At 36.6% G+C, this 22921-nt stretch overlaps 1 protein-coding gene across 2 annotated transcripts in view; it reads right to left on the reverse strand.

The window, feature by feature from the left end:
* Positions 1 to 10456: 10456 nt before the first annotated feature.
* The window catches only part of LOC150093807 (glutamate-gated chloride channel-like), a 228489-nt gene continuing 216024 nt past the window's right edge, over positions 10457 to 22921 (reverse strand). For both annotated transcript variants that reach the window (XM_090412550.1, XM_090412549.1), the window contains exon 11: positions 10457 to 14743. In XM_090412550.1, the coding sequence (XP_090268676.1) occupies positions 14381 to 14743 (363 nt within the window). In that variant the 3' untranslated portion in view covers positions 10457 to 14380. The remainder of the gene's footprint in view (positions 14744 to 22921) is intronic.

A 22921-nucleotide genomic window follows, 5' to 3' on the forward strand; every position in this document is an offset into this window, starting at 1 on the left:
CTTATAACAACGAGTAAACTTCCCTCAGGATTTGAAGGATTTTTGTCTTAATTTTTTTTAAATACACACTAAAAAATGTTTAATGAAGTAAGTATTAAAGAATAGTCTTGTCCTTCTTCTTCTTCTTGTGTTATTTTAGACTGAGTCTGATTTCATTGCATACAGGGTTTCTCAGTAATGTCACATTGCACTGATGCTAACACAGTGTGATGCCTACTGTCTCCCCCTCTGCACGAAATGTGCAAGAGGTCAAATGGCCGGCAGGCCCCACCCGCAATGAGGACCACTGGTGGAATTAAGGTTTTATAGGGAGGTAGGTAGGTTTCTAAACTGTGGCCAAGTGAGATATTGATACTCCTTTTCGCCAATTAGTAGGTTGTAACAAGACTTTGCTAGTAGTCCAGGAAACTTGCTGGCAGGCTTCAAGCCCTGCGGGATTATACACTGCTAGTAGTCCGTATAGGTCTACAGGATACTTTGCTGGCAGGCTCCTAGCCATGCGGGTTTATTTATACTGCTATTAACCAATTTCTGCTGGCAAGAAATCGCCAATTTGACATGGAAAACATCAAAGAACAGATCCAGATCCTTAATAAGGAGAAGTCCCCCTTGGTACTCAAACTAATAATAAGCAATTTAGAATCTGACTGGCAAGGATTTATAAAACAATATATTCACTCTAATGATCAGGATGGAGAGGAGGAGGAGAATGAGATCTCACAAGATGAACTCGTTTCTGCTCTGTCACCAAAATCCCCCTGTCAAAACATCTCTCAAGGGGAGCACTCTACAAAAGAAGAAGAACTATAGAAGACCAGATGGATGAAGACATACCAACATCCGATATCCGGAGGAACACCGAAAAGGTTCCGCCAGTAATACTAAGAGACAATGACAAATGGACCACTGTCACATCAGCCCTTAGGGAACATAAAATCTCAAATTCCTGGGCTAAAAATCAAGATGAAGGAGTCAAAATCCAGCCAGCCCTCAGTCACTGACTACAGACAGCTGACAAGATTAATGGATAACAAAAGTCTTCCATATCACACTTTTGCTTTACCCAGTGAGAAGAATTTCAAGGTGGTGCTTCGTGCAGTGACTGAGGGTGTCATCTGTGAAGAAATCACTGCTGATCTTATGAGTCAGAGCCTAACACCAGTGAAAGTGAGCAGGATGATCAGGGCACATAAACGTCCAATGCCACTGGTACTCATAGAAATTGAAAAGACTCAGAAAGAGATTTATGAACTGACAACGATATATGGCCTCAGAATTTCTACTGAACCACTAAGGAAGAAGTCGACAGCTGGGCAGTGCCATAGATGCCAAAGGTTTGGCCATGCCCAAAAACTTTGCAAGACAAATTACAGGTGTTTAAAATGTGGCGAGGGCCACCAGACCGTCATGTGTACAAAACCAAGATCCACTCCAGCTAAATGCGCCAATTATGGAGGACTTCACCCTGCCAACTACAAGGGATGCATTACACGCCCAAATAACCGAGGGTCAGGAAAAACTACCCTTCCAACACATTTCAGCGATGCTCATGACATCCGTGAAAGTCACACCCCAATCCAAATTATCTCTAGCTCAACAACACAAGAAAGGAAGCAAATGCCTAAAACTTATGCAGAGGCAGCACGAACAAAGGCTACTCCATCTCATGACCATATAAGCTCAAATCTAACATCAGTACTAACTGCCTCACTAGCTACCATGTTACAAGAATTCAGTATGACGAATCCTTCGCCGTCCTCAACGAAAAGATTCCTACAAGGTACCCACTCAATTCTGACAGCCCTCAATAATGAATAAAATAAAATTCCATCCCAACTCTCTCATGATCACTGCATGGAATACCAACGGACTCAAGAACAAAATCCTAGAACTACAAGAGTTCTCTCACAGACACAATCCTGACATAATACTGGTAAATAAAACACATCTCAGGCCAGCTAATAATCCCAAATTACGGAACTATATTATGTACAAAACAGATAGACTCACCAGCAACGCAGGAGGAACAGCTATATACATTAAAAACTACCTAAGCCACAATGTTCTGACCAATCCCCAAACCAAGAACCTAGAGATAACATGCATTAAAGTTCATACCAACAATGCTGGAAATTTCAAAATCTATGCTGTATATAATTTACCCAGCATTCCATTGCTGGTATCTGACTTGGACTCCATTCTCATCTTCACAGACTCCATCATCTTGGCTGGTGACTTTAACGCCAAACATGCAGCTTGGCATAGCTCCACAATCAACTACAAAGTTCGAACTCTAAACCATTACTCAACACAACATTCTATTGTTGTAACTGGCCCACAGAGCCCACCCATCACAGCTCAACTGGCAGTTTAGATGTACGTGATATAGTCGCCCTCAAAAATATCAGATACCAATATCAGCTGGAAACAATAAATGAACTTTCTTCCGATCACAACCCTATTCTGCTTCAACTCGGTACATAAAAACATTTCTCCCCTCCCCACTCTTTCATATCTTGGGACGAACTCTCCAGAACCCTACCTGATCACATTGGCCCAGTCCCTGCTATTCACACTAAAGAGGAGATAGAATTGGCTGCAAACAACCTTACCAGTCAAATCAAAAATGCAATAAAGTCAATGACCCAAACTACAGTCTTACACCCAAGTGGTCGGATCCCCGAGGAAATCATGGATTTAATCTGGTTTTAAACAAAACCAGAAAGCGGTATCATAACACAAGAGCCCATCAAAATAAAACAAATTTGAATAAATTAAACAGACAAGTCCGAGAAGCCCTCCAAAAACATCGAAACCAAGAATGGGAATCTAAACTAACGAAATTAAACCCAGAAGACAACTCCATTTGGAAGTTTCTGAGAACCTTCCGCACTAAAAGACAACTTTTACCCCCAATTCAGACCACGAAAGGAATAGCCCATACTGACAAGGAAAAGGCAGAGGCTCTGGCTGACAGCTTGGAAACTCAATGCAACCCCTCATGTGAAAATTTGAACATCAATCTCATCTACAAGATTCACCGCAGAGTTAGGCAGGCCATAACACAACAAAACGATGATCTAGAACCTCTCCCACCCACTTCTCCAACAGAAATTATAAACATTATAACCCACCTGAACAACAATAAAGCACCAGGTTCAGATGGAATTACAAACAAAATATGTAAACTACTCCCCAGAAAAGCCATTGTCCATCTAGTCAACATAATTAATGCCATCCTCAGACTCAAGTATTTCCTCTTAACATGGAAATAGCGGATGTCACACCAATCAAAAAGATTGGAAAAAAGCCCAACTCCCTGAAAGATACAGACCTATCAGTCTTCTGTCTAACCTTGGAAAGATCGCAGAAAAAGTAATCCTTACTAGGCTTCAATCGCAAACGGACCAACTACGTATAATCCCAAATGAGCAATTTGGATTTAGAGAAAACCACTCCACCGTTCAGCAGATCCACAGGCTGATCGAATACATCTCCGAAGGCTTCAACCGGAACCTTCATACAGCTGCAATCGTTTTAGATGCTGCAAAGGCTTTTGATAAGGTGTGGCATCAGGGTCTTCTCAACAAGCTCATCACATTCAATATGCCTAATAATCTAGTTAAAATAATTCACTCTTACCTCAGAGACAGATACATACAAGTCACAATAAATGAAACTGTATCAACCAGACGCAAGGTTCTGGCGGGACTGCCGCATGGCTCACTCTTGGCCCCCTTGCTGTTTTCTATCTATATTGCTGATATCCCTCAAAACCCAAGCTCAACAATCACTTCATTATATGCTGATGATACTGCATTATTAGCAAGATCTCTCAGACCCCAAACTAGCTATCAAAAGACTCCAGAACAATATTCACATATTAGAGAAATGGTTGATGGACTGGAGAATCCAAGCAAACCCACAGAAGAGTTCAGCCATACTGTTCACTAGAAAAAAGCCTCAAATCAAGGAAGATATACATTTACTAGGTGTTAAAATCCCATGGAAGAATACAGTCAAATATCATCGAGTAATTCTGGATAAAAAACTACAATTCACCAACCATATAGAACACATAAGTTCAAAGACATCCAAAGCAATAGCGCAGTTCTACCCCATGATCAACAGAAAAAGTAAATTTGATACTCAGAAAAAACTGCTCATATACAATATGGTAATACGCCCAGTCATAACTTACGCATCTCCTGCGTGGAGTCATACTTCGAAAACAAATATTCAAAAGCTGCAGAGAATACAAAACAAATGTCTGAGAATGAGTTTGGATGCTCCGTGGTTTATCAGAAACTCCCAAATTCACAGAGACGTCAGCATTCCCTACATCACATCTCTCTTTCATGACCTAGCTGAAAAGTTCTTCATTAAGACAATTAATCATCCGAATCCACTGATCAAGCAAGCTTCAGACTATAATGAAGCAGATTTCTGCAAATACAAAAGACCCAAATCAATTCTATGCTCAGCTGAACACGATTAATCTCACTGTCCTTTCAGGGCGAGCTTGAAGCTCAATAATTCTCCACACAAAGAACTTTCCTTTTCAGATGGAGGGAAATATGAAAAGCATTTATGCTTCACCCATCAAATCAGTATCATTCTGCGTTCTTCTTCTTCTTCTTTATCCTAACATGGGTTTAGCCACGTTACTTTTGTTACAGTCTAATGTCTGTTCCAGACATTAGACTGGAATAAAGTTTTCTTGGTCTTCCAGTTCTTCTTTTCCCATATCTTTTATAATTATATAGCAGTTTGGGGGTAGGCCATTGTCTATTTGATTTAGATGTTGAATCACCTATTTTTGTTTATATTCACCAATGTAATAGTTTATTGGCTTTTTTTTTATATTTAAAGAGCGTGAGATTTCTTCGTTTGTTTTGTGGTCCAGCAGCGTATGTTCATTTTTCCCCCTTGAGGAATGTCATTTCTTTTGTTTGAATTCGTTTTTTCATGTTTCTTTTCATGGTTCATATCTCACTTCCATACAATAAAGTTGTCTTGTATAGGACGTTATATCCGCCTCTCCCGTAGACATATGCAAAGAAGGCTCATTTTTCTTGTCTTCGAGGACCACAGTTTCGCTTATTACGGATCGGATTCTCTCAAAGCTGGATCTTCTTTTAAGAATTTTTGTAAAGACCCCGATTGCTTTTTTATTTCTAATTGAATCTGAGCTTTTCTCTTGCGATATTGGGCTCCCGATAATTTTTACGACCAAGCATCTTTTGTTTAACTGTAAAGTAGAAATATTATTATTATGAATATTAAATATTATCATAAAAAAACATAATTTTTTATGATAATAAAATCAAAATAAAATATAAAGCTGAATATTATTGTAATATTATTAGATTTTTTGGGACAGTAATATTTAAAATAAAATTGTAAATATCAATCGTCGTCATTCTGACGATCAAATACTTTAATCTCCGTTAATTTCATTCCTCTAAGCTTATTTTTAACGAGTTGTGCAATTAATTCATTAAAAAGCAAACATAAATCTATTACAAATTATATGCAATCGATTTGAATTACTTGAGGTCGCTGAGCCTTATATATTTCAGAAAAACATTACTGATATAGGATCGGAAACACAACAAGAACAATTCCACACCATGAAATAGTTAGCTTTACTTACCAAATACAGCGTTGATGATATCGTTGAAATCGACCGCTTTGGAAAATTAACTTTTTAACAACTAGTTAACGTAAAATCACAAAATTTAATTATCAGATGATTTGATTCGCCTTGAAATTGACACGAATTATGCAACCACAATTAACTAGAGACGAACTCTCACTATTGATGCTGTGAGAACGACAGGCCAAATGAGACGAATCTCCTAAAAATGCTTCCTTTTTGCAGGAAAGGCCTCGAAACATTCTTAGAAAAACATTTTCACGAACCACACACTTTGTATCCCTTCCCTATATTGTTCTCTAAATCTGGAAGCTATTAAAAGCAGTATTTCGTTTTAGCCCTTAACCGGAGAAAAGGGAAAGATTGTCGGTGACCCGAACCCTCGTCTATGGTCACCGTTCGGTCACTTTGTTAAGAGGTCAGTAAAAATAAAAAAAAATCAGGGGATGTGAGAGAAATTATTTCAAGAAAAGAATGAGAGAGAATGTTAAGACACGGAAAAGGAAACGGTCAGTTTTCTTTTCGTTTTTTTATACCGATGTCTCCAAACGACATATCCTAACGTCTTCATCTCTTTACCAGCTGAATATCTTTGCTGATTTTCCTCAGCTGCCAACACCAAGGAATTTTCCAAATATTTTCGAATCAATCTGTGCTCCCCCAATATTTTTCCGCCCCAAGCGATGCTTGGTTCGCTTGTATGATAGGGTCGGCCCTGATCATGGTTACCACCACAACACGTCCAAGTTATCAAGAGGTACTGAGTCCCAGAAGCCGCAGTCAGAGAGAAAGAGAGTGAGAGATGAGAGAGAGAGAGAGAGAGAGAGAGAGAGAGAGAGATGAGAGAGAGAGAGAGAGAGAGAGAGAGAGAGAGAGAGAGAGAGAGAGAGAGAGAGAGAGAGAGAGAGTCACAGAATCGATTCAGAAAGAGAAAAAGGACTAAAGAACACACTTTATTTTGCTAATGGATATGCTAAAGGTTCAAAAAACAATCTATCTCCCTTAAAATCCCTCTAGAAGTTTAAAAAAAAAAAGAAGAAAAAGGCAATGGAATTCACAGAAATATTGAATTTATACAGCAGACTGACGATTACGAAGAATCAGACCTATAGCGCTTTGATCTCATGCATTTACTACAACATAAATTTGAATAACAAAATAAAGGAAACATCGGAGATGAATGAATATTTTAAGGACTACGCCAAGGAAATACACAAAATATAATGAAAATCCTTTGTTAAAAAACTTTATTAAAACTGCTATCATTATGCACAACTTTTGGGTTTGGGATAGATGAGTGTTTCTGGAAATTCGTTGCCGGGATATAAACACATTAGGCATAATCAACCTGAGCTAACAAAAAAAAAAATCTTTAAAATGAAGGAGTTGAACAAGATTGTGCTTAGAAACGGATATATGTATATAAATTCTAGCGAATAAACTTGATATTTGATTAATTTGTGCTTATGCAGGTGCTAAGAAGTCTATTTATACATGACAAGTACACATATATAAGAAGTCAGGTTTTTATTTATAACAAGTGCACTGTTTCTTTCCATTTAGTTCCAAATTGAAACAGCTGTAGACCACCATGTAACATGATAACTTAGGGGCTATTCATTCGTGATTTAATCAGCATCTTAAATTTTCACAAATATTCCTGAGTTCTGTAAGAATGACTCCGTGTAAGATATTGTTTCTCAAAAGCTTGTGTCTAGAAATTATTTTAAAATTTTAAAGATATTAGTGCTGTGTTCAGTCAGATGCAACACGCGTCGTGTTGCTTAAAACGTCGATAGCCTTAGTAAGGGTGAAATAGCCAAAATAATAAACTTCTTGTTTATTTTGTCCTTTTGATTTTTCTTTTCTTTTTTTTCTATATCTTCAAAATCTAAGCACTTCACTAAAGTAATTAATTGCAGAATCACATTTAACATCAACATGAGCCACCAGTAGAGTGAAAGAAAATACAAACTGGTAGGTTTGCTTTTCTTGTATAACTGACTTGTGGATTCATCTTGATATTAAAGCCTAACTTTTCCTGAACGTTTCTGTCAATGTCATTTTTAAGAATGCGCTCAGCGTCTTAAAAACGTCAAAACAGTGAACCTCTATTTCATATCACTTCCCTGCACGCACACACGAAACTGGAGAGGGTGAGTCTCCACTCATAACTGCCACGAAAGGTGAGCCCATACCTATTAATGATTTTAGAGGCATCATAGCGAGAGTACGTCAAACAACTGCTGCCATCTCATGATTTTAAATCCTAACAAAATCCAACATCTCGTGATGTTGGATTTTGTCACTATCGTTATAGAAATCACATCTATAACATCTCACGATGTTGTCTATAACGATGTCAGTTCTACAGTCGATATTTTAAAATCTTACTTAATGTTTCAATTTTTCATTATTAATATTAATTCAATATTGATGTTAATAGTCCTTATAGTCCTTATAAGGACTGGCTTAAAGGGGCGAAGCAAGCTTTTCATCTTCCCCGTTATCTGTAGAGGACAGTGTATGGACAAGGTGTTATTGAGCTGTTAAAGATCTGATCATGGCAGGAGGGTAACAGCAATAGTCGAGCCTCAGTCAGAACTTCATTGGCTACAGCATTGCCATCCATTACCCTCCAAGGGTTAGGATTGAATGAATCAATCACCGCATTTCACGGTCGATTGATTCAATCTCTGATGTTAATATACTCCAAATATTATTGATATCTCAGTTATAATATTGTTGACAGAAGGTGGGAAAAATTTTTAAAAAAATTAATTTTTTATTACATTTTTTTTTCAAATTTCTTTTCTTGCATTCAGTTTTGTATTTACTGATAAAAATATGTTTTATATTATATTTATAATAAAGTTTATTCAGTTAACTTGTATTCACACAGCACTAGTTCAATTTCTTCCTTAGCAAACCTAGAATCTCTCATCTGAAATGTATTAGTATTATGTCAGACATTGATGACACAAGAAACACAAATATTTACACAGCATAAATCTTTATTAGCCTTAAAAACTGACTGTACAATGAAAATTGGATGTAAATAGAGAGATAGAAGAAGAATATAACAGAAACAATAAAACTGCTTGGTTTTTAACGAGTTACCGCTGGTGGCGCCACCTGCAGGAAATAGAGAGAAAGAGGAAAGGAATGAAATAATGAATTATAAAAAAGAACTACAGGCACTCAAGCAAGAGTCTCTTCATTTACTTCCATGCTTATTTTTATCTGCTCATAAGCGTAAAAATATATATGTACAACATTTGGTTCTTACATAGTGTTTTTTTTTTTCTTTTTTTGGTTTCAAGAGTAGCACGCACTACACAACTACACTCCTTGTATTGCAGCAATATATATATTTTTTGTAGGCATCACTACTCGATCCTACCGCGTTTTGTGATATATCTACAGAATTTTTTTGTACACAGGTCAATTGCTTACGTTGCGACTCGTTCAACTTTGCTGATAAGCTAGAGTACATTTTTACATGCTCCTCAAATTAGAATTAGTACATAAAAGCGAACGGAAATATACTTCGTTTTTTTTAATCTAATTCACTTTATTTCTACAGGCAGTTCTTCAAATAATTTTAAAAACTCTAATTTAAAAAAAAATAAAATAAATATATATATATATATATATATATATATATATCTTAAAATTTAAAATATGCAGTACTATTTGTTAGCCTTTTAGTAAGCTTGCTTTGGATGTGTACTCGCTGATTTTAACCCGTTGAGAGACTCGTTACAAATCCAACCACATTTAAGTAAGAATTTCTTAATATTTCTATCAGATGCTTTCTGTACTTAAGAACAACTGTAAAAGAGATCGTGAATGTTCTGTCCAATTCACAGCAACATTTTTCATCCTCACAGCATTTAGACTACAAATATACTCTTTGTAATTTCTCCACCATCTTGTAGGGAAGAAATGATAGTTTTCTATTTTGTATATATTTTCTTCCCCATTTCGTGGAGAAGGATAAATTAAACTGAAAACAGCAGTCAAATCTCTGAACACAGCGAAAAACAAATAAAAGTCAATAAGTAAAATAAACACAAATAAACAAAATATTTCATTGTGACTGATTAGTTCAAAGTTTGGAATTTGAATATGATTGTAGAATAACTAGTTCGTTTTTTGATCCATAATTCGATGTTGTATTTCATAAATATGATAAATCAAGAATTGTAGCTCAATTATTTTGAAATCTTTTCCCCCAGCAAACTCGTGATTAATAAATTTTCACATTAATTGACGTTGGATTTAATTTATTACAATTCATTTGATTATATATCAGTATTATGCTTCATAAACCAAAACGTTTCATAAAAAAATGAAATAATTCATTTATTTAAGTCTCGAGGAAAGAATTCTTCAAAAGATATCATGTTTCTTTAAGAAACATCTATAAACCTTAAAAAAAAAAAAAATATATATATATATATATATTCAAAGAAAGGATAGGATTCCTTAAAAAATATTTCTTATAAAAAGGAACGGTTTTTAATTGTTAATTGTTTCCTAATTAAAGAAAGATCGTTTTCAAAACAAAACATTATTAAGAAATAGGTTGATCATATATTTCCTAATGAAAATTATAAATTTAATAGGAGTAATTAAACTGATTAATTGAGATATAAGCCAACAAAGTTTTAGTTAGGCACAAAGTTTTATTTCTTATCCTGAGAAGAAATTTCAATTAAAAATAATAATAATAATTTAAGACATTTAAAAAATAACAAAAGTAATAATTAATAGAATTTAATATTTATTAAATTTAATCTCAATATTAATATATTATTAACTTTAGTTCGTTTGTTTAATTTTTAGCAGAAAGGGGGAAAATATAAATATATACGCAGAATATATGCGCAGTTAATATGAGATAAATTACATTATTTCATTTTAATGTTTAAACCTAAATCTTCACGTTTTAAATCATAACAGATTTAATTGATAAAAGCACAAATATTGTATTGTACGCCCACACTTCGTAGAGCCGACCTTGGCTTTGTATCGAGAATAGTCAATTTATGCTGAAGGGGAGAAAGAAATAAAGGATGCATGAATTGGCCACCAACACGCCAAGTCACGTGCTTTATACATACATTTTTCCGACTGTTGTACAAGCAAAATAGTTACTTTAAGAACTAGAACTTTCATAAAAAGAAAGCTAATTTTCCGACGTATAATAATAAACACTCATCCCACGAAACGCATTGATTACCCTAATATCGAAATGGATTCTCCTTCTTCTGACATGCGTAGAAGTGTCGAAGGCTCTCACATCTATGCGCGTACAGTAATTTGTGCTTTTCTCAATACTACTCTGAAAATAGATATCAACATAACAATACCAATATAAATTATGTATATTTATGAAACTGATATTATTGTGATGCAGAAGACTACACTTAGAATCCTTTAGAGTAGGTTATTTTTAAATAACGTAACATATTAATGGGATTTAGTTTATAATGGGCATAATTTGATATTTCAATAAACTGCTTCATTTTTAAATTCTTATAAACTTTTCCCTTTTATATTATTTTCCTACTTTCATTTATTCCAAATTAAGATCTAAGTTTTTAATTGAGAGGTTTATGAATAAATCAAATATTTACCAACTTTCATCGAATATTCATTTAAATTTAATGTAATAAATTAACTTACCTAATGTTTGACACCTAACATTAAATTGAAAACTTCAATTCTTGTAATCATTTCACTTTACATCAATAGAACAGTCTGTCTTTCCAAGAATCCTAAATGTTAAGTCTGCAATTCTCATGCCTGAAATTTTACTAAGCACGGGAAAGATAAAAGACAAAGCAATTTCTACAGCACTTAGCTCTAGTCTATCCTACATTAGCTTATTGCGTTTTTCTACATAAAAATCAAGAAATTCGAACCATATGAAACGTTTCTATAAGAGTGAAAATGATCGTCCTTACAATGCATATTGGGAATGATCACTGTAACATTGCGTGTGTAGTCACAGACAATTAGGCAACATGAGATTGAATGTGGTTACTTCCCAAATCTGTGACCAGCACTTAACTCAAATTATTCAACTTGAATGAAGAACTCAATATGATTCAACCATTTTAAAATTGAATACGGAAATTTTTTCTTTCTTGTCTACTTTTGTTTTATTATTTTAATAACTAGGACGACAATTTAATGACTGTATTGATACCAGCTACAAGGACGATTTCAAGAAACATTCATGAAAATAGCACGTTTGATTATTTTTAAATATGGCAAACATTTGAAGACTAAAGCTAAATGGAGTTTACCAAATATTATTACTAATATTGAATTTTATTTTGGGCAAATAGTGCATAGTGTTATAGTAGTGATATCTTTCAAATACATCTTTTTATAACCCACTTCTATGAAAGATAAAATTCTTGCTGCAATATTTATCAAAAGTTCTTGTTTCGTTTGTTGATAAACAGAATTTATTGTTTGTTTTTTTTTTGAACCAAGACTAAAACTTTTTTTTTTTGCCAAGCCTAAATTCGCTTGCTTTCAAACAAAACTTGTAATATTTATTAATTTAAATCAAAACAATCGTTTGCTATATTAAAATTCCACTCCATTATAAAAAAGAATTTATCATCACCATTTTAACCGTTAAGTTGCTTAACATTAACCCTTAAAACTGTATATAAATAGAACCTCTGGTCACAGCCAACCATTGTATGCAAGACATCACAGATAAGAAAATTCCATATAAATTATTTGCAAAGGAAAAACAAATTAGCCTATCAGCTAAAATAAGTTTGTGCGGTGAAATGGATGCCTTCCATATACTGTGACTAGAGATGCAGACTACAATGATAAGCATGAGTGCTCGGTTTTTATGAAGTGAATGACTTTTTTTATGAAATGAATACTAAATGGATATTCTTTGTTTATCTACAATGAATGTTGAAGCGACTTGTGATACATGCATGAAATGAAATTAGGATTTTTAGGTGGATTATTATTATTTTTTTTTTTCGTTTTAAATATTTGAGGGAAATTGGTGAAGAGTTGACTCGTATTATTTATCCTAAACTGAAATCGCGTCCCATAAATTTTCGGAAATTTTGATCGCAAAAGTATTTATTAAAGGAACAGAGTATTTAAACACGTTTACACATAAACACAGAGTGAGTTTGTGAAGAATTGTTACATTGAATGCGCTTCAAAGTATATGAATTAGAAACTAAAAAGAAAAGCACCAGTGATAGGGATATTGGACAGATATTTGCAACTCTCCCAATAGAAGAAATTTGATTTTTTTTTTTTTTATCCTTTGTATTTCGTTGGACACAAAGCTCATTGGGTAGCCGCTCTATGGAACTATTCAGTCAGATTCCCCAGTTTACGACGGCCATCCTGAGTTTGATTTTTTTTTAAGTTAACGTTCCCATAGGCACTCTGTGAAAACTAACAGTTTACTCAAGTGGCACTTATTATTTTTTATTATTATTACTGGCGGGAGAGGTGAGGGAAGAAGAGGCATCGACGGAATAAATGGGTCATGAAGAATTAAAGGTAAATACTGATGCAACCATCTACTGAACACTTTTTTTGTTTTCCCCCAAGTAATCTCTAACACTCGTGCGCACGCACACAAACACATATATGCACGCACGCGTAAATTCAACCTACCTCAAAATTCTGAAATTTGCTTTTCTGAAAGACACATCATCACAGGAGGATACTATTATTGGTCACTCCTCCTCATTGCTACTTCTGCTATTTAATCTCATAGCGCTACCTAGCGGACAATACGATAAATTCGACCATATTGAGAGGGGATTTTGAAGCAATTTATCGTTCTCTGGAACATCACTTCTAAATACTAACAATATATTTAGGACTCTTGTGGTGCATGCATGTAGCATCGTGGTGAAGTGTTTTTGGAAGTGTAACGAGAGAGAGAGAAAGATAGAGAGGAACGAAGAATGGCAAGAGTGGGGAGGTTGGAAAGAGAAAGTCCTCTATTACATGTCAACAGTGATTTTTTTCTGGCTGCAGTTATACTTTGCGAAAACGTTTGCTATTCAATCCTCCCCGATTGCCTGTGTATACGTACATGTGTATATGCCATATATACATCCATCAATCCGTATATATATATATGTATATGTATATATATACATGTATGCGTATGTATTTACCATATCGCATCATCGTATAAATTTCTATATATAATCTCTGTAAGCCTTAAGCACCATCTTAACAAACAAAGTTATGCAAATATGCTCGTTTTGACTCTCCCCAAGTAATGCGTGCACTTTTTGGGAATGGGGGATACCTTCCTAGAAGTTCCCTTTTCAGAGGAAGGAGGGACGGGGGGGGGAGGCAATTTTTTTTTTGTTTGTTTTTTGTTTTTTGTTTTTTGCTATATCTACGTACATTAGCGTGCCAGCCATTCAAATTCATTGCATGAGTATTGCTATCCATTTCGCCATCTAGCGGCGAATCTGGGAAATAATTGAACCAAAACGTTAGTAAAGCAGGAAAAGTGGAAAAAACCGTGTGTATGTGTGTGTAAGTAGGTTGGCGATTGTGGAAGCATTTCGGGGCCTGAATGGAGCAAGCACTTGGAGAGAATGAGGAGGCGGAAACTAAAGTTCGCCAAGGCGGAGGGAGTTCAAGGTAAAGGCCACTGACAATATATCACCCAAAAATAGCTGTTCGTTAAGCATTATTCACAAATCCGCTCAGAGTCCAGTTCTCTTCTTGCGATGGCTTGATGACGGCAAAGGCGAGAAAGAACCCGAACGTAAAAGTTCCGAAAAGTACGGGGAACACCGTCTTCGACACATTGTCGATAGTCTTGGCTATCCGCTGTCTGTTGTGTAAATCCGGAGTGGTGGCAAATAGCTGGGGACGTCGTAACCAAGCGAACACCGAAGCGGCTGCCCTAGCTTTATCAGTCTGCAAGCGATGGTTCAGATGGTTGTTATCAAACGTCGAAAACTCCGGCGGAACCGCCGGAATGGCATTGGTCGTTATCTCCTGCTGAGTTCCACCGTCAGACGCAGGCTTTTTTCCGTTGCCCTGTCATGAATCAATCAATCATGAATTTATTTTCAACTTAAAACAATAGTCACAGCTAAACAACACCTGCTCAACACAGTTAGATGAATAAATTGATAATTGATTAAAATCCAAAAATTAATATTATTTTTATTTATTTATTATTTTTATAATATTTTTTTTAAAAAAAAAACATTCCTAAATTTACAATATTTTAAAGTTTTAAAAAAATATTGCAATGTTAATCTCTAACACCTTTATTTAAAAAAATATGTGAGTAATACATATTCTTTTAAATGTTAAAGGTACTTCCGATTTTTTTTGTCAATGAATTCATCGATTATTTGTTCAGCTTTCGCTCGTGAGATCAATGAATCTGATTTCAATTGTTTTTCTGATGAAATAGTGATGATTGTGTGGAGTGACGGGCAAGTGATATTTGTTGTAAATGTGTCCTGAACACACCATTACATATAAGTGCGCCTACCCAAAATCAGAATCCTGCATAAGTGCCGGTAAGGCTTCAACTGCACGGTAAGCGTTTTTTTTTTCCCTTCAACTTTAGATACTTCACATTGATAGTCATGGAAAAACAGCTAAATGAGACAATATTCATGGAGGTATATGCAGAATTTATAAGACTAGGTGAACTACTTAACATCTATTGGCCGGGAAAAGTGAAACTTTACGACACGTTTCCCCCGGAAAATGTCACAGACGTTGTCGCAGAAGATCAGTTAGAATCGGTGCCTTCTACTTCTTCAGACTTTGTAGAAGTGCGCGCACGCAAAAAGCGAAGAACAACAAGAACCGCACAAAGACAACGAAATGAAACAGGATGCTCAGGGTTCGGACGCCGCTATTTCTCCCAAAGAAAAGGTGCCTCCGATCATCCTTAGAGAAAAGTAGAAATGGACATCTTTAAGATCTGCAATGTCCAATCTGCACATTAGCTTCATTAAGGCCAAAAACATGGACGAAGGCATGAAGATACAGCCAGCAACAATGACAGATTATAGAAGGTTGACCGAAGAACTGGCCCATAGAGGCATCCATTATCATACCTTTGTGCTCAGCTCGGAAAAAAAAAAGCTTAAAATGATCCTTCGTGGTGTCTGTGAAGACATTGACACTGCAGAAATAGCTGCTCACCTTAATTCTCAGGATCTGCCTCCAGTCAAGGTCAGCAGAATGTACAAAGCAGACAAGACTTCCATGCCATTAGTCCTAGTAGAGATCCATAAAATTTACAAAAATATCTACAACTTAAAAACAGTCTGTGGTCTCACCGTCACACCATAACCACTCCGGAAAGGATCATCTTCTGGGCAGTGCCACAGGTTCTAGAAGTTTGGCCATGCCCAGAATCTATGTAGAGCGGAATATAGATGTTTGAAATGCGGGTTTAGCCACCCAACCAATACCTGCACAAAGCCGAGGACCACCTCGGTCAAATGTGCCAACTGCGGTGGCGCTCATCCTGCGAACTACAAAGGATGTACTCAGCACCCAAAGAATAGACGGATGGAGGCAGTCAATCAGTCCTCCTCCTACAGTATAAGAACACCAGAGGCCCAAGCATCAAAACCGGAGACTCAGCGGCCACAGTCGGAGACCTCCAATAATAGAGACACCCAAAAGCAAACAAGAAGTTATGCCGATGTGACCCGTACACATAGACCAATATCAGAACAAAATCAACCAACAGCACCTAAAAATCTATTAGCTGTTATTACGGTCTCACTAGCAAACATGCTACAAGATTTCAGCCTGTCAAACCCTACTGCAACCTCCACTAAAAGATTTCTTCGTGAAACGCAGGTCATCCTCACAGCTCTCATAAATGAATAGTAACAACTCATTCCAGCATCTCTTCAGATCGTTGCTTGAAATGCAAATGGCCTCAAAACCACAATTCTTGAACTCCGAGATTTCACATATAGGTATCAACCAGATGATATATTAATCAGTGAAACTCATTTAAGATCCTCAGACAATCCTAAAATAAGGGGTTATCGCCTATACAGAAATGATAGATTACTCTACAGAGGCGGCACTGCCGTCTTCATTAAAAAGTACATTAAGCACCACTCTGTGAGCAACCCTTCAACCACTAACCTTGAGATCACAGGCGTGGAAGTAGTCACCAGCTCCGCTGGCAGATTGAAAATCTACTCAGCTTACAACCCTCCCCAAAAATCTCTACTACACTCTAACCTAAATGCCATCTTATGCGTCAGAGATCCCACCATTATTGCCGGGGATCTAAACTCCAAGCACCCTGCGCGGAATTGCACAACCACCAACAAAAATGGTTGCATCCTTTACAATTACTTAGGATCAAGCAATGCTGTTGTGGCAGGCCCCACCGAACCAACTCATCTCAGTACGTTTGGCACTGCTGACATCCTGGATATAGCTATCCTGCAGGATATAAAACTTCAATACAGCATTATATCTATGGATGAACTATCATCCGATCACAACCCAATTCTACTTCAGCTGGGAAAACAAGAATACCTGTCTTGTCCTTCTCACTCGAGGATTATATTGGACCTGTTCCTCACATACGCACAAACGAAGAAGTAGAAAATGCAGTTACAAATCTCACACAACAAATTAATTCTGCTATAACGGTAGTTACCTCCTACAAATCTGCCCGCAAGTCAGATCGTTTGCCTAAAAACATCATGAACTTGATCAGAGGCAAACACAGAGCTAGGAAAAGATTCCGTAACACGTGTGCACCACAAGATAAAACAGCTCTAAACAGATTAAATGGGGCACTAAGAGATGCACTCAAAGCTCATAGAGACCAAGTATGGGAAGAAAAGTTAGCCTCCATTTCACCTACTGATCTCTGAAGACTACTGAAAAATATCAGAAACAAAGACAGATCCCTTCCCCCAATATTCTCTGACCAGGGCCTTGCTCACACAGATGTAGACAAAGCAGAAATTATAGCAAATAATTTGGAGGAGCAATGCAGGCCTTCGTATGAAAACCTTGACTTTGACCACATATATAAGATTCACAGCAAGGTCAGACACTCACTCAAACTTCCTGACACCAGCACTGACCATATTGCACCAACATCACCTGCTGAGATATATGACATTATTAAAAAATTAAAGAACAAAAAAGCTCCTATGCCAGACAGCATTACTAATCGGGTGATCACACTTCTGCCTCGAAAAGCAGTAGTGCACCTGACCACAATTATAAATGCAATCCTAAGTCTTCACTATTTTCCTTCCACCTGGAAACTGGCTGATGTAATTCGTATACATAAGCCAGGCATGGATCCTCACCTGCCTCAAAATTATCGTTCAATCAGTCTCATCTCCAACATAGGCAAGATTGCGGAGAAGGTCATCCTCGCACGTCTTCAAGCCTCAATAAATGAACTAGACATCCTTCCTAAAGAGCAGTTCGGCTTTCGGCAATACCACAGTACTACTCACCAAATCCACAGAATTGTGGAATATATTACTACCAGCTACAACTGGCGTCAATACATCGGAGCTGTTTTTCTTGACCTATCCAAAGCATTTGACAAAATATGGCACTTTGGATTGCTACATAAATTTATCTCAGATGGCATCTCAATGAAATTAACACATTTCGTTAGTTCATATCTGCAAAACAGGACCATTCAAGTCAAGATTAACGGCACTACCTCATCTCAGCGACCCATCTTGGCCGGAGTGCCACAAGGATCACTACTGGCTACATTGCTATTCTCTGTATACATGTCTGATATCCCGCACAATCCAATGACATCCATCATGAAACAGCATTATTAGTCAGATCTCTAATTTTCTAATTTTAGAAAAACTTCTAAAATTAGAAAGATGGTTCTCCAAATTGAGACTGCAAGTAAATCCCCTAAAACGTTCAGCTGTTCTCTTCACAAAAAGGTCGATATCTCCTGTAGGAGATATCTTATTATTCAACACCAAAATTCCCTAGCAGACGGAAACAAAATACTTAGGTGTCGTCCTCGACAAAAAATTAACTTTTAATCAACACGTCAAGGTTACATGTACAAAGGCATCTAAAGCCATCGCTCAGATCTATCCCCTAATAAACAGAAACAGCAAGCTAAACATCAGAATTCAAACTGCTTTTATACCACTGACGATTCGTCTTATAGTTACTTATGCTTCTCCATCCTGGAGTCACACCTCCGCTACAAATATTATCAAATTGCAACGGGTTCAGAACAAATGCTTGAGAATGATCCTAAACCCCCAATGACTCGTCAGAAATCATCAACTTCATCGAGATATCCTCTCCTTCCTATAAACTTTAGCTGCAAAGTTCTTTCTAAAGACGTCCACTCATCCCAATGATCTAGTTCAGCAAGCTGTAGCCTATGAGCCTACCTAGGATACATTCAAACACAAAAGACCAAAAGCCATTCTAACTTCATTCAGTGATGTATAATCTCCATGCCCATTCTGGGCGAGCAAACTGCTCATAATATTTTCCCTCACTGTGACCGTAACAGACAACGGGGAATGTGAAAAGCTTTTCGCTTCACCCCTTAAGTCATAAATGTCAATTGTCAATTGTCAAGGTACTTCCGGTTACCCCTCCCCCCCACCCGAGGGGAGCTTAATAAGATTTCGTGGGATTTTGCCTTGAGAGAGCAACTTGAGTCTCCGAGAGTAGATGTTTTTCCGACGTGGCATCTGTCAGTGGATGCTTTTTTCCTGGATGCTCAGTGGTAGGGTGAGCCTGTCACTGAGTAGAACTACCGCTGAGTTAGACGGCCACTCTTTGGGAGTGGTCTGGGACATCGCCTAATTTTTAGAGAGGTGCTTTATTTATACGGTACCTGATATAATATCACTGGTAATCCTGATTTCTGTGTGATGTGATGTGAAAAAGGCACAAAACAATCTTCAAGTGCCATGGTTTAATTCCACCTGATAAAGAATTAAAAAACAGTCCTCAAATCTTCTTTCTAGTAGTGCAATATCACAAGAGGTATAAGAAAAGTAAATAATTGACACAAACCTTTGATTTCTGTCAATAATTATATATATATAGTATTATTATTTTATCGCCATTAGCATTATTTTATATGCCTTCTGGAGCCTCAATAGTCATCGCTGGAAAAGAAACTTTCTTCAAATCACAATGCATTCAATTCATTTATCATCCTTCATGAGAAACATCTTCTTCTCACTTCTTTATTAACAGGATCCTTATTATAATTCCCCTATATCTATCCGATAAGACTTCTCTCACCAATTTATGTCTCAAGCTTTAACGAACACATTCCGCATTCCTCCTAAAACGGTCACTCGCCGCTCTTTCTCTAATGTTTCTTTATCACCTAGATCAGCCCTAGAAATCTTCATGAGGTATGATCATTCCTTATACTATCGTTGTACTACCGCTTGATAATCCATGGGTGATTCTCATTGACTTATGTCACACTCTAGCAAAACAATACCCTTCATCCATCTCCTCTGGCGGTGATTCCATTGGCAACATTGAAACTGGCATCTCCATTCATTCCGAGACGCCAATCTATTCAAGATCTTATAAGAACAGTACATCGAAATTGTGCTATTACTCTTCCTAGTTTAGGAAGAGTAATACCACAGGTATCCCCAGACAAGAAACCTGAAGTACATCTCTTGCATTATTCTGCTTTGTGGCACTGTTCTCCTCCGCACACATATCTCTCTAGCTTCTATCAGCTGAATTCATCATTCATCATTATCCTATCACATTCGGTTTCAGTAACATCTTCTAATGCAATATTCTATCGAACGGTTTTCCAAAATTTAAAAACTCATATAAGCATCTGAATTATACGTGGATGGTCTGAAATGTTCTCGGCCTAACAATGAAAAAACGAATTTATAATTTCAAAATTATTTTTATTTTTCAACATAATCTCCCTTAAGACTAATTCATTTATCCCAGTAATATACACTAATACATTTATCCCTGGAATAAATACATTTATTCCAGCGACGCTTCAGCGCCATTATCCAGTCCCTGTAGTGGTTCTCAGTAAGATCTGTAAAATACCCCTCTACAGCTTCAATCACCTCTTCATTCGAAGAAAACGCTGACCACCGAGGAAGAGTTTTAGTTTTGGGAAGAGAGAGAAGTCAGAGTCAGCCAACTCTGGGAAATAAGGTAGATGTTCCAACAATTCCTAGTGCAGATCCCTTAATTTTCCCATTGCCAAAACACCTTTGTGGGTGTTTTGGCAATGGGAAATTCCTGGTTATTGTTTTACCGTTTTCATGATAATTAATAAACAAAATGTCTTTAGCATCCCAAAACACCGATGCCATGACCTTTCTTGCTGATGGAACCGACTTTGTCTTCTTTGGCGCTGAACAACCGGCTTCTGTCCACGTTTTCATTGCTGTTTGGATTCTGATGTGTAATGGCAAACAAGTCTCATCCATATTAATATATAGACGCCCAAAATCAATTTTATTCTTGTTAAAACGTTCCAAGCACTGTTCAAAGATTTTCATGCGAGTGCGTTTTTGATCGGCACTCATTTTGCGCAAAGCTTTTTTATTTGCAATTCTTCATGAAATATATATCCTACACGTTCTTTTGAAATGCCTGCCTGTAGGCTCAGCAATTTCACGCACTTCGATTCGCCGGCCATTCAATACTATATCTTGCATTCATCAATGATTTCTGATGTTCTTACACTTTTCAGACGTCCTTCACGTGGATCATCTTCAAGGCCGGTACGGCCGCGTTTAAACTCGGCAGCCCATTTCTTAATTGTCGAAAATGAAAGAGAAGAGTGCCCATAAACGTTTATGAACTTCGAATGAAATTCATTTGGCTTTAAACCTTCTTTTACAAAGAATGTTATAACCGCACAATACTCATTTTTATCCATTTCAAGGGATATAGACAACACTTTGACTTCCGACAGCTGTATATAAAAAAAACTGCTTGATAGAATGACTTGCCATTTTACATGGATGCTTATGGCAGTTGTGCCAACTTAGGAAAAATAATCTTGCCGATAGTGTTGCCAGTTATGGTCCAGGCCGAGAATTTTTATACGTAGTGATCACTGTTATAAAATATAATGAGGTTACTGAAAACATCTGCCCTCAACAAACTCATGCTGTCCTCTGGAGTGATTCTTATTGTCATCAAATTCAATTTTTATTCTATCTCTGATCACCATCGCCACTTCACCTTATATAGAGACTAATGTATAGTTTGCTATTGATACTCATTTGGATGTTCTTATTGCCTGTTTCCTTCTTCTTTCCATTCTTCTCGCACTTTTCATGTTTGCTATACTCTAAGTCTATTGTTGACTCCTTGCACATTCACTTAATTCATGGTGCGATATACAATCCAGTCCCACAACCTAATCAGGTTAGCATCAAACCTATTTATAATTTCTAAACAGTTCATTTTAATTAACTGGCATTCGTTGTTCTTTGCTCCCAGTTGTGAACATTGGCACTTTATCTTCTGCGGATGTCACTTGTATGCCATCTCCATCAACTCAAGTTCGTTTTCCATATTCACAATTTTTATTAGCCACACACCTGAAGAATTCTAGAGGATTTTGCTTTGCTACTTCAGCAGTTTCATTACATATGCTAATTTTTGCTTCCTCACTACATCTGTCACCTTCCTTCTATCTGAGCAGTATCGCTATTTTTTATGTCTCCATCATCGAATCCCGTTTCTCAGAAGTCAGTACATATTTTATGATTCATCCATTTTATACCCAATCTATTTATTCTCCTAAACCTGGTAATATAATCTGATATTGTCTTCAACACCGGATCTCGAACTTAAATTCCAAGAATTACTGATTCCCGTTCCTTTAGTTAGTCAGAAGAAGGTAGTTGTCATTTTTCTGTGTTTATCATGGCCTCCTTCTCGATGTTCCACCCCTTTTCTTTGGTAGCGCTTGTTTCTCTCTATCAAGCTAGCATGTCAAAACCACATGATCTATCTCCCCAACCGATGCCACCAAGATGACTTATTCCATTATCACTGTATGAAACATCTGTCTCGAATCGAACGCTGAAGTCCTTCATGTTGAGTTAATATCACACGTTGTGTAAAACAGTTTGTCTAAGCAACTCAATTATATAATGAAATATCATAGTATTTTAATTTTTTAATATAAAATAAAATATATATTTTATTATCTTTCAAATATAATAA

Source organism: Typopeltis vanoorti, chromosome 23 (assembly GCF_054136105.1).
Source record: "Typopeltis vanoorti isolate ZY-2024b chromosome 23, IOZ_Tvanoo_1.0, whole genome shotgun sequence".
Taxonomy (NCBI): Eukaryota; Metazoa; Arthropoda; class Arachnida; order Uropygi; family Thelyphonidae; genus Typopeltis; species Typopeltis vanoorti.